Source organism: Diabrotica virgifera, chromosome 1, assembly GCF_917563875.1.
Source record: "Diabrotica virgifera virgifera chromosome 1, PGI_DIABVI_V3a".
Lineage (NCBI taxonomy): Eukaryota > Metazoa > Arthropoda > Insecta > Coleoptera > Chrysomelidae > Diabrotica > Diabrotica virgifera.
The window spans coordinates 261,415,898-261,439,439 of record NC_065443.1 but is presented as its reverse complement, the minus strand read 5'-3'; the positions used below and the strand labels follow the sequence as shown (position 1 = coordinate 261,439,439).

Below are 23,542 nucleotides of genomic sequence, written 5' to 3'. Positions count from 1 at the left end.
GAAAATTTACAAAGCAGCAATTAGACCAGTAATCACATATTATGGTGCTGCAGTAATGTGTCTGACACAAAAAGAGGAAGAAAGATTGAGGATCCTAGAAAGGAAAATAATTCCGAGGATAGCAGGACCACTAGACTTAGGTAATAATGAATTTAGAAAACTCATGAACCACGAAGTAAGAGAACTTCTGAAAGGAGAAGACATCGTCAGATTTATCAAGGCACAGAGACTCAGATGGATGAAACATAGAAAGGAGGAATCCAGAAGCCGTTATCAAGAAAATTTACAAATGAAGACCTGTATCAGGAAGACCCAAAACCAGATAGTGGAGGACCTTAAGAAGATGGGAGTCAGAAAATGGGTAACCAGAAGCAAAAACAGGAACGAGTGGAGGAAAATTGTAGAAGATGCCAAGTCACACAACCAATTGTAAAACGAAAATGTTAATGCGGATTGATTCACCGCGACAAACGAATCGGAAGAGCCCAAACGGTAATCACTCCGCTAGGAGTGTAGATGCTATGATGATGATATGCATTAAAGCTCTCCTAATTTTATTGAATTAAATTTGTCTGTCTGTGTATATTTTACATGTCTGTCTGTGTTTATTAGTATCTAGGTATATTTTAATGTTTCAACAATTTTTTCTTTTCTTCTTTTGGACTTTGTTGGGAGTTGGGTCGGGGGATGGTGTGATTTTCCCTTTCCATAGATCAGCCACTGGGGGAAGGGAGGAGTGATTATCAGGATCAAAATAAGACTCCTCAAAAATATATTTTATTTTCAAACATCGTCCGTTTAATTTTTAACCCGTAAAGAATATAAAACTAAATAATAATAAAGTAAATATAACCTTAACCTAAAAATCTAAAACCTTTATACCATAAACTCCTAAAATAGATTAAAAAACAAAATCTTGTGTTACACCGATTTCGAAGTTATTTATTGATTGCCAAACTATGCATGATTGAAAAAAGTAGGAGAAGCCTGGGTAGAAGAAACTCTTGGATGCAAAATCTACTCGAGTAGTTGAGCCAAACATCTAGCCAACTATTTAGACAAGTCGCCAACAAGGTACGAAATATTGCTATGTTAAATAGCTAATGTCCGAAATGGATACCGCACGAAAAGATGATGAAAGAATACTTATAGTCGAGGAAATGAAGCTGAAAAAATGGCAAAACCTCGCAATTTTTTCGTCCAGCCTCGATTTGTACAAAAATTTGGGATTAGGCTCATTACACCCTCTAGTTCATTTTCTATATTGAGCCGTTGTACACTTTTGGTTTTTTAAGGGTGAAAACTACCCCTAATTGTAAAAAATTATAAAATAACATTTTAAACTATAATATTGTCAAAATTTGGTTCTTATTAGTTACATAATGATTGTTTTATGCTTTAAGATATACTATCATAATATTTTAACCCTTAAAACCACCCTTGTTGGAGCTGTATATAAAAAAATTACTTTTTCTAAAATAATAATTTCGGCTTGCATCGATTTACATAAAAATTTGGGATTAGGATCATCTCACCCTGTACTTCATATTTCATATCGTGCTTAAGGGCGTTGATTATTTTTAGGGGTGTAAACTAACCCTTATTTTCAAACATTATATAAAAACATTGTAAACTTTAATATGGGTAAAATTTGGTTTTGATTGGTTAAATAATAATTATTTTATGCTTTAAGATAAACCATTTAGGATATCATAATATTTCAAACCTTAAAAACCACCCTTAATAATATTACAGCTTTTATAAGTAGACATTTAATAGAAAAAAAAGTAGAATTAAAGAATTACAAAAACATTTATTTACACAAATATACGAATTTACAAATATGTACAAATACAAATACAAATAGTTTTTTAGTCATCTTCCAGTATACGAACCGATTCTGTGGTATTATACATATATTGAAAATTATCCATAAGCGGACTATCCGAATTTTTCGAAAAAAATTCGTTTTATAAACATAGCTCCTTCATTTTTGCCGATAAAAAGTTTTTTCAAAAATGACTTTGTAGGATTTTTGAAGAGTTATAAGGCTGTGTAAACAAAATTCCGTAAGATCCCTTAGTTTTTAATTTGGGTGGGTTTAAAGGGCGCGAATAAGGGGGTGTTTGCTCGTAAATAGAGGTTTTAAACAGCTATATCTCGCTAACTGTTCACTGTAATGAAAATCTATGCACAAGGGAATTTTAGTTCGTATCTCCAGTATTTTCGGAGATATTTTGAAGTAAATGATAAAAAATGGGAAATTCCAAAAAATTAATTTTTTATTAAACTTCAATTTTTCTAAAATTAGGCCTTTTAAATAAGTCAAACTTCTTGGGTGTATTGATAATACAAATATAAAAGGAATTACAGAAAGGTGAAGACCAATTTTTAATTAGGAGGGTAGTTAGGGGGTTGTTTTCACCGATTTTTTCATAGAGAAAAGCAGGTACCCACCTTTTTTTGATCATAAGTCGCTTAATTTTTAGGCTAGAAACTTTTAATTATTATTTTTTGAAAGGTCTAACTGTATACTTGAAAAAAGATTTTATAAGTTTTCCTCGAAAAAGGCAAAGTTTTTTCGTTATTTTACTTTGAATATTTCAAATTATGCATTTGACGAAAAAAGCTAACTTTTAACATGCCGTATCTCGGTTTGTATTGGTCTTAAAGATATTACAGAAAAAGAATTTGGTTTGTATTACTAAAAGATACAATTTTGATATCTACAGTTTTTTTTGATTAAATGCATATTTTTCGAGGTATTCTCAAAAAACCCTCTAAAAAAGTCGATTTTTTCATCGAAAAACTGTTACTTTCAAGCGCGAATAACTCAAAAAATATTAGTTTTACGAAGAAAATGTAAAAAACATTTTTTTCTTAGAATTACTTTTTACATCGATTTACATGGTTCAAATGTAATAAAAAATTCCCGCCCCCGAGATGGGGTGGCAACCACCCCCAAGGTTTTAGCGTACAGCGGCATGATATAGAAAATGATCCTTGGACTATTCTCTACTTTCTGTGAAAATTTCAAGTAAATCCATGCTGGACGAAAAAATTGCGAGCCAAAATGCTTCATTTCCTCGACTATTAGCTTTTACTTATTGCTTCACGGTTTGATGTAGGTTACGGTTACAAGCAAATAAAAAAAATGAAAGAAAATGCAGTAACGCGGGTACTGCAGATTAAAGAATGATGAAAACTTTTTAACTAGCTATTAACGACCTTTTATACAAGTAAAAAAAAGGTATGGGGTGGGGAGAATCCTTTTCGTAAGTTAAGAAAATAGGAGGACATATATCCATACTACAGGTATTTTCAATATATCTGAAATTTTCTTTAAATGAACGTATAAAGTTCTTTAGATCGGCATTGCTTAGGCAACTAAATATTTTCCACCAACATTCTGCTGGCAAAAATGGCGAAACAGTTTTGAAATATACATACGATACATGAAGTAAACATCTTCTCTCCATACCACTTTTATATAATGGTTCACTCGTTATACATACATCGCTATATATTTCACACGTTTTAAGGTATCTGCAAACGATATTGATTCCTCGACAGATATCTTCGTTTTGTAGGTATTGGACCAGCGTATTATCATTCTGGTATGAGTTGCGTAAAAATTTATATACTGAAATACTACTACTTCCTATCAAGACAAATTTCATTAACGATATTTCTTCTCGACATTTTGTGTGAAAGTGGGGGAAATATTTGAAATTTAAATCTGGGGGAAGTATTGGAACTCTACTGAGCAATAACCAATATTTAATAATTATTTGAAGACAAACCTTCCTAGAAGAATCTGGATAGTGGGAACGACTATTAAATTCTTTGTGGGCCAAAGACAAAACAGTTTCATTTTTACATGGGTTTTCTAACAAACCCCCGTACGAAATAAGCAACCTAATAATTTCTGGCTGACAGTGTGTCACTGCAAAGTACATTGGAGTGATGTCATTTGGTTTTGATTTACTATTAACATTTGCACCGTTTTGTAGCAAACATCGCGCGACTTCGAATTGACCAGCTCGGCAAGCGGCGTGTAACAGTGTATGACCCTTTTTTGAGTGTACATTTATATCTACTCCTTCGCTGATGAATTCTAAGATCACACTCAATAGACCGCGTTGGGCTGCAATGAGTAGGGTTCGGTAAGACTGAAATTTTCCGTTGAAGATAAGATTTGCTCCTCTTTTTAAGAGCAGTCTTAGTGCTTCTAAACAATTATTTTCAGCAGCGTAATCTAAAGGAGATCGTTTATTTAGATCGGTCATATTTACATCGGCTCCCCATTCAATCAATATATCTATAATGGGGAGGTTATTCTGAATAACTGCATAGTGTAAGGGCGTGCAACCATATTCGTCTTTTGGATCGATGTCGGCTTTGTTCTTTAATAAAAGTTCAACTGTGCTTTTGTCATCAAATTGTGCAGCTTTATGCAATGGTGTCCGATTTCTATTATCAACGAAGTTTACTTCGGTACCTATTTCTAATAAACATTCTACCATTAAAACTTTTCCATTGGCAGCCGCAAAGTGGATTGGGTGGTTGTATTTACTGTAATGTAGGCACTTCACTCCGTAAGAACTAACTAATAACTTAAGTATATCCAAATGACCCTGTTCTGCAGCTAAATATATTAATTTGTTTCCTTCATAAATATTTCGATATGTTTCATTTTCCAGCAAGTACCTCACAATTCCTGTATAGCCCTCCCCTACAGCCTGATATAAATAGGAAAAACACGTCACATCTATTTCATTTATATATGTTGTTCCTGCATTTACTAATTTCTGTATGTCTTCCACGCTTACGTCATTTCTAACGTCACATACAGCGACTTTAATTTTATTTTCCATTGTCCTTTAAAGGCAGTTTATCTCAGCTCGCAATCTGAAAAAAGTAATAAAATAATGAAAATACAGTAGAACCCCAATATTATCCGTAATCCGAAGGACCGGACGTGACACGGATAATCCAAACATTTACTTCTTATATAAAATGTACATACATACAATATGGGACCGTGCAAGTTCGAAAAAGCGACACCTATTTCTACGCTTTGCACTTTTATTCGCACTTTTGATTATATTGGCCAATCATATGGTCCTGGTTAATGGATAATTGTCAAGGCCATAGTCCAAAAAAAATAATAAGAAGAAAAAATAAGATTTAGGTTCTGTTATCTAAACGTAAACAATTGTATGTAGTAAATAAAATTAGTTATTAAAATGCAGTACTGCAATCAAAATACAATTAATTAAATTTACCTTTATATGTACAGGGTGAGCCACGCTCAACGGGACGGAGTCTACCGGGGAAACGGCTAAATATATTAAAAATTCCTTCCGTAGGAATACGTAGGTCAATACCGGCTACAAATTAAAATTTGTGAAATATATACAGGGTGTCCCAACTTAGCGTAATGATATAAAGTTATATATTTTTAAATGGAACAACTTATATTTCACTTTAATTTTGAATTCTACTGAACAAAATCATGTTATTTTATTCAACATTCCCTATACCTATTTTTGACAGATTTCGATTTATTTGAGTTTTTCTGAAAATGTACTATTCGTGAAATTATTTAATTACACATTATCGCATGAATTTTAATTAACGTCTTTTTGTCAGTTAATTGTCAACTGTTCATGCTTTACATCAGAATAATTACCATTTGAAACTAATCTACAGAGTGTTCGCAATCTGAAGTGTCAATGCTGTACAATATTTTGTATAATTACTTTCTTAACTTAAATGGAACACCCTGTATTTTACTTTAATTTTGAATTCTAATCAAAAAAATAATATTATTTTATTAAACAATCCCTATACCTATCTTTGATAATTTTCGATTTATTTGCATTTTTTTGAAAATGCACTATTCTTGAAATTAATTAATTATACTTTATTACATAAAGTTCTAACTTAAACAAAATACCCTATATTTGAATGCTGTAACAATTATTATAATCAAACTATTGTAAAATTTTATATTGATATCTAGTATCTTCAGATCTGTTTGCATTATGTTACCTGGAACATTAAATGTCGTTAATTACATAGCTCATTATACATTATAAAGAATGCCATGAAAAAACAAAAGGTACCTAGCTGCCAAACTAATAGTCAAACTATTAACTGTATTGCTTTCAATTAATAGAAATGGCAGATTATTCAATTAAAGACCGAGTAAATATGATTTTAATACTGGGTGAATGTGATCAAAACAGTTTGTTAGCATCAAGAGTCTATGCTGAGAGATTTCCCTTAAAACGTCATCCTCGTAAAGAAGTATTTGAAAGAGTCTTAACAAGGTTTCGTGAAACTGGCAGTGTTGTTTATACTAAACGAAAATTGATAAATACCATAACTGAAGATGAAAATACCGAATTAGAAGTTATTCAATCAGTTATTGAAAATCCAAATACAAGTACAAGGACGATGGCCAGGGAGATTGAAGTAAGCCAAACTAGTATACGCAGAATTCTTAAAAAATATAAATATCACCCATACCATATTCAAATGCATCAGCATTTGTATGGAACTGATTTTGAACGTAGGTTAGAGTTTTGTTTATGGTTTCTAGACAAAACGGGAGGAGATCAACATTTTTTTGATAAAATTTTGTTCACTGATGAGTCTACTTTCCATAATAATGGACTCATGAATCGACATCACTTTCACTATTATAATACGGAAAATCAACATGAATATAGATGTATTGATCGACAAAACCGATGGTCCCTTAATGTATATGGTGGAATAATAGGAGAACATGTGATAGGACCGAATTTTTTTAATGGCCATTTAAATGGACAAAAGTTTTTAAGATTTCTACGAAAAGACATTTGGATACTTTTGCAAAATATCAATTTAAATATTAGAAGAACAATGTTTCTGCAGCTAGACGGTGCTCCAGCACATTACACCCGTAATGTTAGAGAATATTTAGACAGAAAATTTTCCTTAAAGTGGATAGGTAGGGGTGGTGCTGTCAATTGGCCTCCTAGATCACCTGGGTTAACATCAATGGACTTTTTTTTTGGGATATATTCAAAGTTTGGTTTATCAAACTCCACCTACAACCGCGGAAGACATGAAAACGCGTATTCGTAATGCGTTTGCAAGTTACTCCAGAAATGTTAAGAAAAGTAAAACAAAATTTTGAACACAGAGTGAGGTTATGCATTGAAGAAAATGGACACCATTTTGAACATTTAATGTAAATTAATTTTTTCCAGTGTGTTTTGTTTAACTTTATGTAATAAAGTGTAATTTAAAAAATAAATCGAAAATTATGGAAGATAGGTATAGGGATTGTTTAATAAAGTAATATTATTTTTTTGATTAGAATTCAAAATTAAAGTAAAATACAGGGTGTCCCATTTAAGTTGAGAAAGTAGTTATACAAAATATTGTACAGCATTGACACTTCAGATTGCGCACACTCTGTAGATTAGTTTCAAATGGTAAATATTCTGATGTAAAGCATGGACAGTTGACAATTAAGTGACAAAAAGACGTTAATTAAAATTCATGCGATAATGTGTAATTAATTAATTTCGCGAATAGTACATTTTCAGAAAAACCCAAATAAATCGAAATCGGTCAAGAATAGGTATAGGGAATGTTGAATAAAATAACATTATTTTGTTCAGCAGAATTCAAAATTAAAGTGAAATATAGGTTGTTCCATTTAAAAATATATAACTTTATATCATTACGCTAAATTGGGACACCCTGTATATATTTCACAAATTTTAATTTGTAGCCGGTACTGACCTACGTATTCCTACGGAAGGAATTTTTAATATCTTTAGCCGTTTCCCCGGTAGGCTCCGTCCCGTTGAGCGTGGCTCACCCTGTATAATAATTGCATATCAAATCAATATTGTGGAGCAATATATAATTTTTCTTCTTAAATGACAATAGGTATGAAATGTACGTCAATTTGACAATTTCAATTGACAATATGAATTATTTAAAAAAGTTGCAATATTTCTCCGCTATTCGCACACGATCGTTTCGCGTATCCCTTCCAAGTACTTGCACCCTTTTGACTACAAAAACACGCTTGCGTCATTCAAGATTTTGTCAGAGCGTTGCCAAAACATTAGAATATGACTTTTCATCATGACTTCATGACCATATTTATTGTCCAGTAAGAAGCTAGGCATCATTACTTGTCAAGAGATATTTTTCTATATTTTTATTTACTGTACAAATAATATCTACTTCTTCTTCTTCCTTTTTTATGGGTTTCGATTATGCAATACGCTATCATTTACCCAGTACATGTATGTAGGTTATGCAAGTCTTGCTCGAAGCAATGCACAACCTACGTTTTTATCCTGACAAATAATGTATATAACTTTTCTTCAAATATCCATTATTCCATTTAACTAAGAACAAACACATTAGCAACCAGGCTCGAAAATAATTCTTCCTTAATAAAGATAAATTGCCATAATTTTACTACAATAACTATAACAGACAACACTAAGCTACTTCACTTTCACGAATTATAACTAAAAATTAACTTTTCTTTAGGGATTATTTAGATACATAACTTCAAATAAATTTTTCATTCTACATAAAACATCCTTCGGCGGCCATTGCCGCCAAAGTCCCTATCTAATAATATCTATAATTCTTTATTCTAATTAATGATGTCAATCGGTTTTCATTATTTGCCGAAATATATTAATTAACAACAATATCATACCGTATAATCAATAAAATAGATCATTTAGGGCCGGTTGTTCGAACGCTAATCAAAAATGATCATTATCAAATATTTAATTACTCTCACAACTGTCAATGTCAACTTTGATTGGGTTGCTAAAAACATAATTATTGCTTACAATTATGAAATTAGTTAATCAATTATGTTAATAATTGTTATGTTAATTGATTAACTAATCTCATAATTGTAATAAATTATGTTTTCAGCAACCCAACCAAAGTTGACATTGACAGTTGCGACAGTAATTAAATATTTGATAGTGATCATTGTTGATTAGCGTTCGAACAACCGGTCCTTAATATTGTAAGGCTAAAAATGACAGATGCATGTACTGAATAGTATGTAGGTAATGCGAATAAAATATTATAAAATATACGAATAAATAGTTATTTATGAAATAGTTCGTGAAGTATGCTTTTTGCGCACGCACGCGATGTTTAGAGCACGAGCGTAGCGAGTGCTATAAATCGCATAAGTGCGCAACAAGTACTTCACGCACAGTTCCATACAACATTTTATCTACGATAAATAAATAAAAAGCTGCAGCTCTACCTCACTGGAATACAATTATATTCTACAATTTTTAGAACTTTGACATTTAAAAATTCAAACTTCTTTCAAACCTTAAAACTGTCAAAACATGTGTAATAATTTATTGCTCATATGTCATCACCATGACAACGCCAAAGTTAAGGATATTTGATTATATGAAAGTGTGTCAAAAAACAGTGCGAAAAAGTAAATCCCATTTAAAATACATTGTTACTTCAAGCACACTTTAAACCCTTCACGCACTGCTATCTATAATGACAGTTTTTAGAAACTAAAAACATACATAATATGAGATAGAGTAGATAAAAGTATTTTTAATTCAATAATTTAATTCAAATAAAAAAAATAGTAAGCTGCCGTTTAACATTACCAACATTTACATTAATAAATAAAATTTATATTTATCTGACATTTCAACTTAAAGTTTATAAACGAAACAAAAACTTGCATCTCGGGACAGCAATTTAGGGTCCTGATCACAAGCGTTTATATAGCCAATGGCGATGTCAGTCGAAGTCACGCTCTAGTTTGAACTAATACGAAATTTTCATTTTGATTTTTACGTTCATTACGTTTAATGCGTTTTAGCAGTGTCTCCATTATAGAATTATCTCGCTATCTAAAATTGCTAAAAGGCCCTGAACTGCTGTGCCGAGATGCAAGTTGACTTTGAGGTCGGTTATGTCGAAGATGGTTTGAGATATCGGTATGCCGTTTTCAGATTTGGAATCAGGAGACAAAACCAAGGTCCCTATACCATAGGTTGTATGGTAACTTTGACAGTGACAAATGAAATATTGTCATCGTGACGTCACCCAGACGATCAATTTTACGAATTGTTTGTAAACATAATAGGATACGTGGTTTGGAGGCTATATTTTGTTATTAAATATCGTTAGTGTTTTAATTTGTGTTTATATCTTGAGATATAATGTATCTATAGATATCATTAAGTGTTTTTAGTATAATAACTTAAACCAAAAACTCTTTTACAAGTGTTAAGATACATTTCAATGTGTTTATATTAAGTACCTACTTACTTACTGGATTTTCTTTCTGCTGTATTGTATAGTAAAGGACATTCTTGTATAGAGACATTACAGTTCTGTAATGTCTCTTGCGGTTCTTCAGCTTAGACTTATTGAACAATATATCTAATTAAGTCTAAGTATAGATAATAGATCTATTATATGTAATTGTTTCATATAAAATTATAACAAATATTGCAGCCATCTGAACATCGTTTGAATAAACAATTATAAACTAAATGAATATATAAAATGGGGAAAATTCCCTTTATTGCACTGAAATTGTAATTTTTTATAATTTATGTTAATGTAAAACTTCACAGGTACCTATTGAATGGAATCATAATGTTTTAATAGTTTTAGATATTATAATCCAGTACCTAACGTAATCAGATGCTCTTATGTTAAACTTAGGGAAAACTACTAATTTTGATACATAAATCTTTAGTTGAATCTCTTTTTCACCATGGTTTACATGTTAGGAGGAATTTATAATAATGTACTACATGCATTATCCCCAATTCAAAATTATTATATACCTACTCAAAATCATTTAAAAAAGTAAATTGTATTCAACCCATTATTAATATACCTAGGATATTTGAATGATTTAGTCCCATATATACACAAGAAAGAATCTCCTTCTGCTTTAATTAAGTAGTAATGCTATTCTACTGCATATATTTAATTGCAATTATATTCTATGATTTTTGTAACTCTACAGGTATCTACCACATTTTTTAAAGAATATATGAAATAAATAGTCATTAAAAATGCAAACGTATTTTTTTTAAATATACACATTTTCAATAAATTCCTACTTTCCGAGTTCATTTCAATGAGTGAAGTGAATGCATTTGAATGCAGCATTCTGGGTGACGTCACTCCCGCCATTAGATTCTCGACGCTGATTGGTGGAAAGTTACCATGCAACCTGTCTATTTATGAACCTTGAGACAAAACTACATAGACATGGATAGGTAGATTGTCTCCAAGTATTGCAGGGGCGTCAACGCACGAACAAACGAATAGATTTTGCGAATTTACAAACGAAAACAAAATTTTCGTTGAAAATCCAAACCTTCATTCTTTATAAACCTCGTGCTATACCAGTGGCGGCTCGTGATCTCAGTATACGGGTAGGCGACACATACAGTGTATAATATAATATGTACAAATGTACATACCTATATTATAGGTACAGGGTGTTTTGTAAAGAATGGGCCATAGCTTAACCTTACATTCCTGAGCTTAAAATTGGTCGATTTAAGCTAACTTACCTTAGTACCAAAGTTGATAATAACCGAAATACAGGGTGTCAAACTTAAATTTTTATTTTATTATTCTTGAATATGGCCTGACAGACATGGGATAACAACACGAAATTTAATAAACGCATTTTAAGTCTGCAATACAACATAATTTTGGCATATCATTGTTAGTTAGACCCGAAAAATAAACTTGAAACCATAATAATTGTGCCAGTTCTCATATTTATGTCATTGCATCGCAAATTCCATTTGAAGAAATTTGAAATATATTTTTGTAAATTTTTATGATTTTAAGTTATTTTTCGGGTGTAACTACAATAGTCCTGTCGCCAGGGGGGGTACAACGGCCTCCTTTATTCAGATGGACTTACCCAAGTTTTTTTCATGTATTTTGACCCGTAGAATACGAATTTTTTGGGTAACAGTTGATCCGGATGTCGATAAGATTGTTATTGACCAAGAACTTGAGGAATTACATAACAGAGGTTTCTCACAAAACAAAACATTTTTTTGTATTATTTGGGTCAGTGTAAGTAAAAAATGTTAAGTAAAAATATTAACTGAATAAAATTTTTGATTTAAAAAGTATGTAGAGTGGGTAATAAAAAAATTGAACCTATTAAATGAGCGCTGAAAGGCGTATGTGGCGCCCTCTAGATAATACATCATTTTTGGTGGCGAATTTAGATTTCTCGACCCAAAAAATCCCCGCTTACCAAATTTTGTGTTATTATCCCATGTCTGTTCAACAATAAATAAAATATTCAAGAATAAATAAAATATAAGTTTTAACTTTGACACCCTGTATTTCGGATATTATAAACTTTCGTACTAAGGTAAGTTAGCTTAAATCGACATATTTTAACCTCAGGAATCTAGGGTTAAGCTATGGCCCATTCTTTACCAAACACCCTGTATACCAGGCACGTAGCCAGGAAATGTGCTTGAGGGGGGTCCAAACACAACTCAAATTTTGGCGCTATCTGAACTAACTAAAATAAGACTGCTCCTGTTTCGATTCACAACGAAATGGTTATTTATTATTTTTATTAGTTCTACTCCTATTCTGAGGAACTAATCTTTGTTTGAATTTTGCCGTGCTGGACAGGAGGGTAGTGAGATGCAACTTGATAGATCTCCCTCTTTACTCCGACAATTCGTTGGTTTGCAAATTTTAGATGCCACGAATGGTGTAACCAAAAGATTAGTTCTGATAAAGTTTTAATATTGTTAATATTAGAATTAAAACTTTCGTTTGTCTTTAGCAGATGCCACCACGGCATCCATATCATCATAATCTTTCGTGTGTGGGTAGAGGCTGATAGCCAGAATTTTAGTGGTTCAGAGAGAATCAAATATTATGTGTTCTGTGAAGAGACTCTAACAAGAGTCGAAACTAAACTGAACTAACTAAAATAAGACTGCTCTTGTTTCGATTCACAACGAAATGATTATTTATTGCACCTCAAATTTTTTGTTAGATTAGACGGTGACGGTAAATTTTTTTAAATTTTACCTAATTTCACCATTGTAACTTTAATATCATTTTAGCGTATCTGATGATGTTAGTCATCACATATAACAGGGTTAAAGTAGAGATTTGCTGGTCACAATGCGAGACAGGAAGATAAAAGATCGAATGCTACAATACAAAACTGGATATAGGAAGAAAAAGAAGAGGAAGACCTCAGATGCGATGAAAGGACGATGTTGTATAAGCTACATGAACTCACTGGAAAAGCGCAGCCAAGGATAGATTATATGGAAATATTTGGTGAAGGATAAATCTGGATAAAAATGGGCTAAAGAAGAAGATGATGATGTTAGAGACTACTATGTATAACGAAATATAGGATTCCATAGAAAAGAGTACATCTGGTCTTCTATTCAGTTGTCGACCCAGTAATTTTTGGTTATTTGATAAAAAATGTACTTGGCTTTCACTCAACATTCCAATGAACGGACCAAAGAGCCAATAAAATGAGTATTTTGCTTTCGTTTCCCACCTTGTTTTCGGGTGAAGTTTTTACTCGATTCATTGTTGAGAACGAACGTTTTACACTGGCCGTTGTGACAGGGATAGTACAGTGTAAAACGTTGTGACAGGACAGTCAAAATTGTAAGGAATTTGTAACTTTTTGGAAAAAAATCTTTATTACGATGTTCATTACGCGTAGACTTTCGGTATTTGGTTGCAAAGATGATATTGTTTTACAGTTATACCATAACATATATTCAGCTTTTATTGCTGTAAGAGAAATGTCGTGAGAGTAAAGGTTTCTACATATTATCATGCGCACTCATCGTTTCCGGTACGTACCGTAGTCTCCGAAAACCTGATTTTACAAAGAGGTTTCTGATACGATACGGTCCGGATAGTGTGTATTGTTCATTTAAAACCATTAAAATCAATATTTTTCGGAAACTAAACGCTACGTGCTGGAAACGATGAGTGCATGATAATATGTAGAAACCTTAACAGGCAGACACATTTTCTAGAAATTTTGCTTTTTCTGTAGAGGCAAATCCAGGTAAAGGAATTTAAAATGTTGATAGAATACTTTTCCTCGTGGTAAATCTGATTTTTAAACTGGATATAATATGTTGAAACGTACACTGAATAAAAACAAATAATCCTAGTAAAAAATAATAATAATAACTTGGCGATAAACTTCCTGCTTTGGTACCAAAGCCGAGACAGTTTTGGGAGGGGTCCGGACCCCATGGACCCCCCCGTTGGCTACGTGCCTGCTGTATACAGTGTGTCGCATTTAAGATGAAGACACCCTTATACTTCGGCTATCAAAGTAAATACAGATTTGAAATTTTGCAGTCATTCATTTTGATGTTTTACATTTTTTAAGATAGTCAACTGAAATTTAAATTTTAAACGCGGCCTACTGCGAATTCACAAACAGGACGAATTTTCAATGTTTTGTTTCGCGTTAGAGATATCGCAAAAAGTTATTTGGAAAAATTGTTAGAAATATTATTCTAATCCCACATACCAAATTTCATGACAAAATTCGAACTTTTCGTTTTTTTCAGAATTGGTAGTCAGTATCCTAAAACATGCAATTGACAGTCCCGAGATGCAGCTCGGCACAACCAATGTCAAAGGCTCAAAACAATCTAGCCTACCTATAGCCCGAAAATATTGGAAATGCTCGCCACAGGGCAAGCGACAATGCGACAGCGCTGTGCTTAAAGAGTGAGACAAAATGCGAATTCTGTTCGGCTACTTTTAAAACGCCTGCCCTAGAGTAGAGCCATCGTTAGTAGTGCTACGCTACGGGGAGCGTACAATAATTATTACAACTTCGAAGATGAATTAAAAAGTAGCTTTGTTTTATTTTAGATACTTAGGTATTGTATTAAAATTTATAAATTACAGTTTTGAAATAAGTAATTTATATTAATAAATAATTTATTATTGTACATTTGATGAGATTAGGCGGCGCCTACCTTGCCTACCTTGACGGGCCGCCCCTGTGCTATACTTACAATATTTTACTCGTTTGATTCATGAGTATTTATATATGATCAGTAGACATAGATCTTAATCTCATTTTTAGGGTTTGCACGTTTCCTTCAGCTAAGCCTTAAAGCCATTTGTAGCAGGATGACCAGGAGCAATAAACTTTTGAAAAATACCATGGGTTTTTGAAATTTTTTTAAATTGATCGGTTACAAAAATTGTAGAGTTTCTGATACCATAACTTGAGGATATCCGTGAGCAGAACCAGAAGATCATTGGCTTTTTCTGATGTTGGCGCTTCCCTAAGAACTTTGATTTCAGCGCATCCTGATTTAACGTCAACAACAACAAAAAAATAAAAACCTGGGAATGGACCCGCATAACCAATATGGATGCGGTCCCAATTTTCTGTAGGAGTATCCCAGTGATGAAGTGGAGCTTTTGTAGGTGATTTTAGAATTTAAGTTAAAAATGTGGATTCAAAATTTTCTATCTGACAGATACTTCCGGGTTCGTGTTGGGAAGCCTATTCACTAGATAAACCAGTCAAGAGCGGAGTCCCACAAGGATCAGTACTTGGGTCACTACTCTTTTGTATCTACACTAGTGATCTTCCGCTCATTGTATCTAGTAATGTTTCCATTTACGCTGACGATATGTGAATCCAATTATTAACCAACATGTTATTCAACACGATCTTGACGCAATTTTCAAATGGTCTTCCGAATGGTTACTTCCGCTTAACATTGAAAAATGCGCTGTACTACATATCGGCAAAAATAATCCATTACTACCATACTTTATTCATGGACATCCCATCATGTCAGTAGCGTCTCACAACGATCTTGGAGTGATAATTAATAGTAACTTAAATTGGTCTGATCACATAGTGTCGGTGTGTAAACGTGCAAATTCGAAATTGTTTCTGATCCGTAAATGTTTTACTCGTTTATCTTTAACCTCTGTTAGTAAACTGTACACAATATACGTAAGACCTATTCTTGAGTTTGCCGGGCCAGTGTGGAATCCAGATCTCGATCGCGATAAAAGCCTACTTGAAAATGTTCAGCGGAAAGCCACAAGACTGGCTTTTGGCAGTGTAAGACCCAATAGGGAACTTGCATAAAATTTTAAATTCGAAAAAAATGGTATAAATCACAACAGAACATAATTTAGAACCTGTATCAAAAATAAAAAAGTTTTGTTTGTCTTTCGTTTGGCCCCTAAAGACGACTAAAAATTCAACTTATACCAGCCACCCCAAAACGCGTCGTGACGTCACTGGGTTGTATGTTTACATTCTACACCAATTGTATATATATAATTTTGGATTAGACATTATAAACGTCAGTAGAAAATACAGTTATGTGACGTTACAAATGTTTTTGATCGTTTAAACTATTCATAGAAAATTTGTACTTTTACAAAATGGTTTTATTTTCAATAGTAAACCTTCTTTCCTTTCCTTCAAAAACTGTATCAAACTGAAATCTCAACAAACTGGTATATTTTATTACAATGACATACGATAAATGTCATTAGAATATAAATATTTTTCTTTTATTCCCCGACGACGATCTGGTTAAATACCCAAGTAGATGGAGGCCAATAAACTAAAGAAGAAGAATAATATACGTAAATATAACCATAAACTGAACCACACCGTCAAACTTTGTGACGTCACGGGTCGTTTGAACTATTTTAAGATAAAGAAGACTTTAAATTTGTACTTCTAAGTTATTATGAGTTTTTGAAGCGTGAAATTTTGGAAATATCATTTTTATACAAAACTGAACATTATTATGAAATAAAAAAATGTGCAAGTTCTCTATTATGAAGATAGACTCTTCATGGCTCATCTGACAACATTCGAGCATCGACGTCTTCGCGGTGACCTAATTATGTCTTTCCGTATTTTAAAATACAATATTGGAAACCTGAATACCATGTTTACTCTAAATCAAGACAAAAGACTAAGAGGTCATCGTTACAAATTGAAGAGGGAACAGACAACACCAAGATCCATGGTGAACTTCTTGCCGAACCGAATATTTAATATCTGCAATAACTTGGACCAAGATACCATATCGGCACCTAGTGTAAACATATTCAAAAATAGACTTGATTGTTCTTTGTTTGATTTATAATAGGACATTATTATTTTTAGGACTGCATTATCTACTGTTTTCACAATTTTGTTATCCATCTTAATCTTAACTTGAGAATTTGTTATTAATTTTATAATAAAATGTTTCTTTGTCTTTGGGCATAATAGGACCTTGCTCCTCTGCCCTTACTTATTTTGTAATAATAATAATAATAATTTCAGCGTCCTCCTCGAAAGCATAAAAAGGCTGGGTCTAAATGAACATCTTTACAAGACCATGCAGAAAGCTGTACTACTCCGAACGGCCAGATGTGTACGAAAATTTTTGGGAGATACACCTGCATACCAAGTCACCTTCTTCTTCTTTTACGGCAGGCACTACAGCCCAAATTGCGCCTTGGCCTCCTTTATTTTTTGCCTCCACCCTTGCCTGTCTGTGGCTGCTCTTGTCCATACACGGACTCCGGACGAATACCAAGTCACCTAGGGCTCGATAACACGGAAAGAGTCCCACCAGAGCTCAATCCTTTTGATACCGTAGGTATCAGTGGTGTCATGGCAAAATTAGCAGTGCGGGAACGCACTGCTAATTTTTGTTTACAAAACCTAAATTCTCTATTATTTTTTTTTCTTTTCTTAACCAGTGCGGGAACGGCGTTCCCACACCATGACACCACTGGTAGGTATCTGGGATGAGTCAATTTTCCCCTTAGAGGGAGTGCGAGCCGTATGGCTAAATCTGGATTTCAGCGCAAGGTTGACATGACCATAATTTCAATGTCTTTGTCTATGTGTTTCCAATAGCAATATTTTCTTGCAAGTTGTTTCATCTTTGTAATGTCTCTGTGAGTGTTATGGAGTTGTGATAGGACCAGTTGTTGCAGTTCAGTTGGAATAACAATTCTCTGACCTTTAAAAAGGATATCGTCTTCTAAAGTAAAATCATGTTGATTTTGATTTGAAATCAGATTTAATTCTTGTAAAAAATATTGATAAAATAGGATCTTTGTCTATGGCATCTTTAATACATTGGTAGGTTAGATCTTATGTTGAAATTTCTTTTATTGATTCATGGCAGACATTTAATTTCTTTGTTAAGCATTCTTTCTAAACAAGATTAGCGATATAATTAAGAAGATTAAAGAAGAAATTTGATGAATAGAAGTTCTAAAAAATTTGATGAATAGAAGTTCTAAAACAACAGTCGACTTAATGTGATCAGAAGATTTTCTGTATTCAACTTCGTAATAAAATTTTGATAAAAATGATGCATATCGAAGTGGTCTAGCAGAAGTCATTAAAGGTAACTTTGAATTTTGATGACAAATTCTCGTCAGATCACATCTATAACAGTGATGGGTCTAAACTTACGCCCAAAAAGATACATGAAGAAGTGATTTCCCGAAAAAATAATTGCAAGTGCTTCTCTGTCTAACTGACTACTTGAGAGCAAAAAAGTCGGCTCACTCGCTGAATTGTACACGTTAGATATCTAGAATTTCCTAAACCTGTTGTCCGATTTGAGTGACTTTTTTAGTATGTTAGAAATAGCCTTATTATTTAAGAAAATCGATGTATTAATATTGTTGCTAGTCAGGTAAATGTCATTTTGTATCGGGTGTAACAATCATACTGTGTTTTTTCCTTAAAGTTCGGAACACCCTGTGGAATACCCTAGCATATATTACAAAATATTGAAATTAAAACTCAATTGTAGCCTTAGGCTTTATTAACATTGTCTTTTTTGATTCATTTGCATATGTTGGATAATAAAACAGATAGGTGCGTTAACAACTAGCGATGTTTTTCATCAATAAATCCTCATCTTCTGCTTAGTTTAATAAACAAACCTAAAGTAGGCTATGAAAAATTAACAGTTTAATGGATGTCAAAAGTGTCTGGTTTGTTGTGAAAATTAGTAATTTATAATTTAATCAATTAAGTCCGTTTTTTTTTGTTATTTGTTGGAAATGGAACGCGCTACAAGGATTTTGACCCGCGATGAGTGTTTTCAAGCAGTGATCTTACATAGCGAAGGACTTAGCTACCATGCTATCGGCTCCTTATATTGGTAACCATTTTTTTCTAATACACGATAATGCAAGACCTCACGTTCACAGCTGTAACCGAATATTTACAACAGTTAAATCTTCGGACTTTTAATTGGCCATCACATAGTTCAGATCTTAACCGGATCGAAACATTTGTGGAACATAATTAGCAGAAGACTACGACAGCGTTTGCTTCCTTCTAAAACCTCACAAGTGGTAGGAACAGTAGCTCTCGAGATTTGGAATGATATTGATTAAGACCAAATAGCATACATCATCTGTAATATAAAAGTACATATCTCTTTTATTATCGAACATAAGCGAATGAATCAAAAAACAAACTGTTAAGAAAACCTAAGGCTACAATTAAGTTTTAATTTCAATCTTTTATATAGCTAGAATATTCCACAGGGTGTTCCGAACTTTACGGAAAAAACACAGTATGATTGTTACATCCGGTATAAAATGACATTTACCTGCCTAGCAACATTATTATTACAGCGATATTATTAAATAATAAGGCGATAACAAACTAAAAAAAAAACACTCAAATCGGACAACAGGTTTAGGAAATTCGAGACATCTAACGTATATGCTTTTTCTCATGAGGATCTTTCAGTGCGTCACAGTTTTTAGATTTCTTTCTAACGCATTAAATTGTATGTGACAGACTATTTCACTAGACTGTTTTTAACTGATAAAACGGCATAGCAACGCATCGTTTTCTACTGACAAAACTCCTTAGCGACGTGATTTCTCAGCGACAAAATTATGACAGATCCGTCACGAAAGTGTCTGGTAATAACAAATAAATAAAGATTATATTTCATTGATATGGTGCATTAATTGTCTCGTGAAATAGTCTTGTCGAATATCATTCGAGAGAAAATTTTTACCGGCAAAATTTTCTCCTGGTTTCATTCAAGTTCGTTGCCTTTTGGTAATTTTCGCTTATGAAATTTTGACAAAATCACTCGACTGACGTCTCGTGATTTAAGTCAAAATTTAATTCGCGAAAATTACCAGGCAACAAACTTTCATACCAGTCGAAAATATTGCTGGCAAAATTTTCTCTCTTGTGATATTATATACGAAAAAACGCACGTCGGTGATTACATTTCGTCGGTGACATTTATAACATTTATTCTAGTTGTCAATAGATGGCGCTATAATCGAAAAAAAATTATTTACTAATTATATAATATATCTACGAATGTAATCTGTACAATTTATAAGACTATACAAATTAAAGAAAATACCATTTTATAAATACAATAAACACATTTGTTTTTTTATGCCAGATTTAACTAAAATGTCATGTTAGAATAAATGTCATAAATGTGTATTATCACGGACTTTTTTTTCTATCATTTGTGACGCACTGAAAAATGCTCATGAAGAGAAGCATATACATTTTCTTGTATCGTTTCTTGTACGTACATTTGTGCCCTGTATGACACTATGCAAGTTCTTGTACCCAAAATTGTATGTAATTCGGCACGTGATTGGTCGAAATTTTGTTTCGAAGCGTTCATGTAACCACCGTTACCGTTGGTATACCGTAGACTATGTGCACTATCTAGGGACAATAACCAAAGTTCCTAGTGCAACTTCGCTCGTCATGCCACAGCTGATTTGATCATCGTCACAACAGGCGATTTTAGGTTGGCGTGAAAACTTTGACTTTTGAAGAAGAATTTTTAGAAGATATTTCTACCAAAGTAAATTTATATTTTAACACAAATGTTACCACCAATCAAAATTAAAATGTTGTTGTAAAAATGTACGGGTGTTTCTTTATGCCACAGTTAGAATTCCATATAGACCAGGGCGCATCTGTAAAAATATTAGTACATTTGGACGTTGAGAGGCGACTCAAATTTTTTTGCAGAAATTGCTTGAAAATAAATCAGATAATAATATTTGAGTTATCCTCCCTCTCAAAAAGGTCCGGAACATTGTTTAAATAATCAAAATGTCAAAAAATTAAGGAAAAATTCGATTTTTTTCTTGGTTTTTTGATTATAACTTTAAAAGTATTCATTTTCGAGAAAAGTTGTACTGACATAAAAGTTGCGTAATTAAATTTCCTACGATATAAAAGTGGTTAAAAATTTAAAAAATAGTCACCCTTGTTGCAAAATAGCAATAATTGTGAAAAAAACATACAAAAACAGGTATTCGCATTTTACGTTTTTCAACCATTTATGCTACACTTAGGACGTTCATATTTCACCCTGAAAAACTTTATGATACAGTAAAACAATGCTGTAAACTTCATTAAGATCGGTGGTTCAATAGATTTTGCAAAATAAATTTTGCAATCCAGCTTTCGTAAAAAAAATTTATTTTTTTCAAAATGTTACAGGACTGAAAATAAAACAGATAGCTGCTGTTGAATATTTTTTTGCGTATAGAAGGGTACTGTACCTTTCATTGGCAATTTGCAAAATTACAATTGATTAACTACCACGGCGTCAGGATTTTTTTTAAATAAACATTAATTATTGGTGCTACGCGCAGGACAGCGGATAGTTTGCTCTGATTGGTCATTCCAATGACCTTTGATAATGATTGATACATTTTAATTTTTATTACATTTCGATATAAATAAATAAATTTGTTTATTGCAAAATAAAAACACATACTCTATCCTTTGAAATAACACTTTTATTAGCAGAAACTTTCTTTGTTCATATATTTTAACTTAAATAATAAAAGTTTATTATTTTTAAACATATGCAATTGTTTAAACAATATTTCACAAACAATAATAAAATTAGTTTGATTTTTGTGGAATTAAAATATTAAAACACAACAAAATATAGAGTAAGAAAATAATATATTAGATAAAGATTGGAAGAAATTTTGGTGGAAATCAACTTGTGTGAATCGAACACCGCTGTCCTGCGCGTAGAACCAAAAATTATTGTTTATTTCAAAAATTTTCTGACGCCGTGGTAATTAATCGATTATAATTTTGAAATCTGCAAATGAAAGGTACAGTACACTTCTATAAGCAAAAAAAAATTCAACTTGCTATCTGCTTTATTTTCAGTCCTGTAACATTTTGAAAAAATCAATTTTTTTTGCGAAAGCTGGATTGCAAAATTTATTTTGCAAAATCTATTGAACCGATCTTATTAAAATTCACAGTGTTGTTTTACTGTATCATAAAGTTTTTCTGGGTGAAACATGAAGGTCCTAAGTGTAGCATAAATGGTTTAAAAACGTAAAATGCAAATACTTGTTTTTGTATGGTTTTTTCGCAATTATTGCTATTTTGCAACTAGGGTGACTACTTTTTAAATTTGTAACCAATTCTATATTGTAGGAAATTTAATTATGCAACTTTTATGTCAGTACAACTTTTCTCGGAAATTAATACTTTTAAAGTTCTAATCAAAGAACGAAGAAAAAAATCGAATTGTTCCTTCAATTTTTGACATTTTGATTATTTAAACAATGTTCCCGACCTTTTTGAGAGGGAGGATAACTCAAATATTATTATTTGATTTATTTTCAAGCAATTTCTGCAAAAAAATTTGAGTCACCTCTCAACGTCCATCTCAAAACAGATGCGCCCTGGACTAATATAAATATCGCAGAAAAACTTACGTGTCACAAAGAAACCCCCACCCATGGGGCGACTTAGTGACAACTTTTTTGGAGATTTTCTTGATTTCTATAACATATAGCGCATTCTAGTTGTCACTGAACATAGAGGAAAGATTGAGCTTTCAGGTGATATTTTTAAAATTATAATAAACCGAAAGTGTATGTACTATATCATCACAAAACCTAAAAAAGTGTCACAAAGTAGACTCACTTTACGGTACCTAGGATCGGTATTACACAGTAATGGGGAAATAGATGCACTCAAAAAAATTTAGTTCGTAATATTGATTAACAGTGATTACTGAATAGTATTTCGTTGTCACAACAATTTAATTTGTTGTTTCAACGAACTTTTAGAATTGACGAATGTATTTGGTTATTGTCACAATGATTGAATAATAATTGTGAGAATAACTAGAGTATCTACATTAATCAATAACACTCAATTTATTCAGCCAATAACTTAGTTTCGTATATTTAATAAATACTGTTAAATCTGGCAGCAACTCACGTTCTTGATTTCGTAGATGACAAGCAATTACCTTGGTTTATCGCGACAACGTACAGATTTCATTAAAACAATGTACAAATGTTGTTAATATAGAGTAATATATGAGTATTGAATAGATGTAAATTGATTGTTGTGACAACGAATGCATTATTCAAT

The 23,542-nt window shown here is 32.4% G+C and overlaps 1 protein-coding gene across 1 annotated transcript in view; it reads right to left on the bottom strand.

Annotated features, from left to right (window-relative positions):
• Positions 1-761: 761 nt before the first annotated feature.
• Positions 762-23,542, bottom strand: part of LOC114327992 (putative ankyrin repeat protein RF_0381) — a 34,467-nt gene continuing 11,686 nt past the window's right edge. The window contains exon 2 of the mRNA XM_028276723.2: positions 762-4,911. Within this exon, the coding sequence (XP_028132524.1) occupies positions 3,210-4,877 (1,668 nt within the window). The 5' untranslated portion in view covers positions 4,878-4,911 and the 3' untranslated portion in view covers positions 762-3,209. The remainder of the gene's footprint in view (positions 4,912-23,542) is intronic.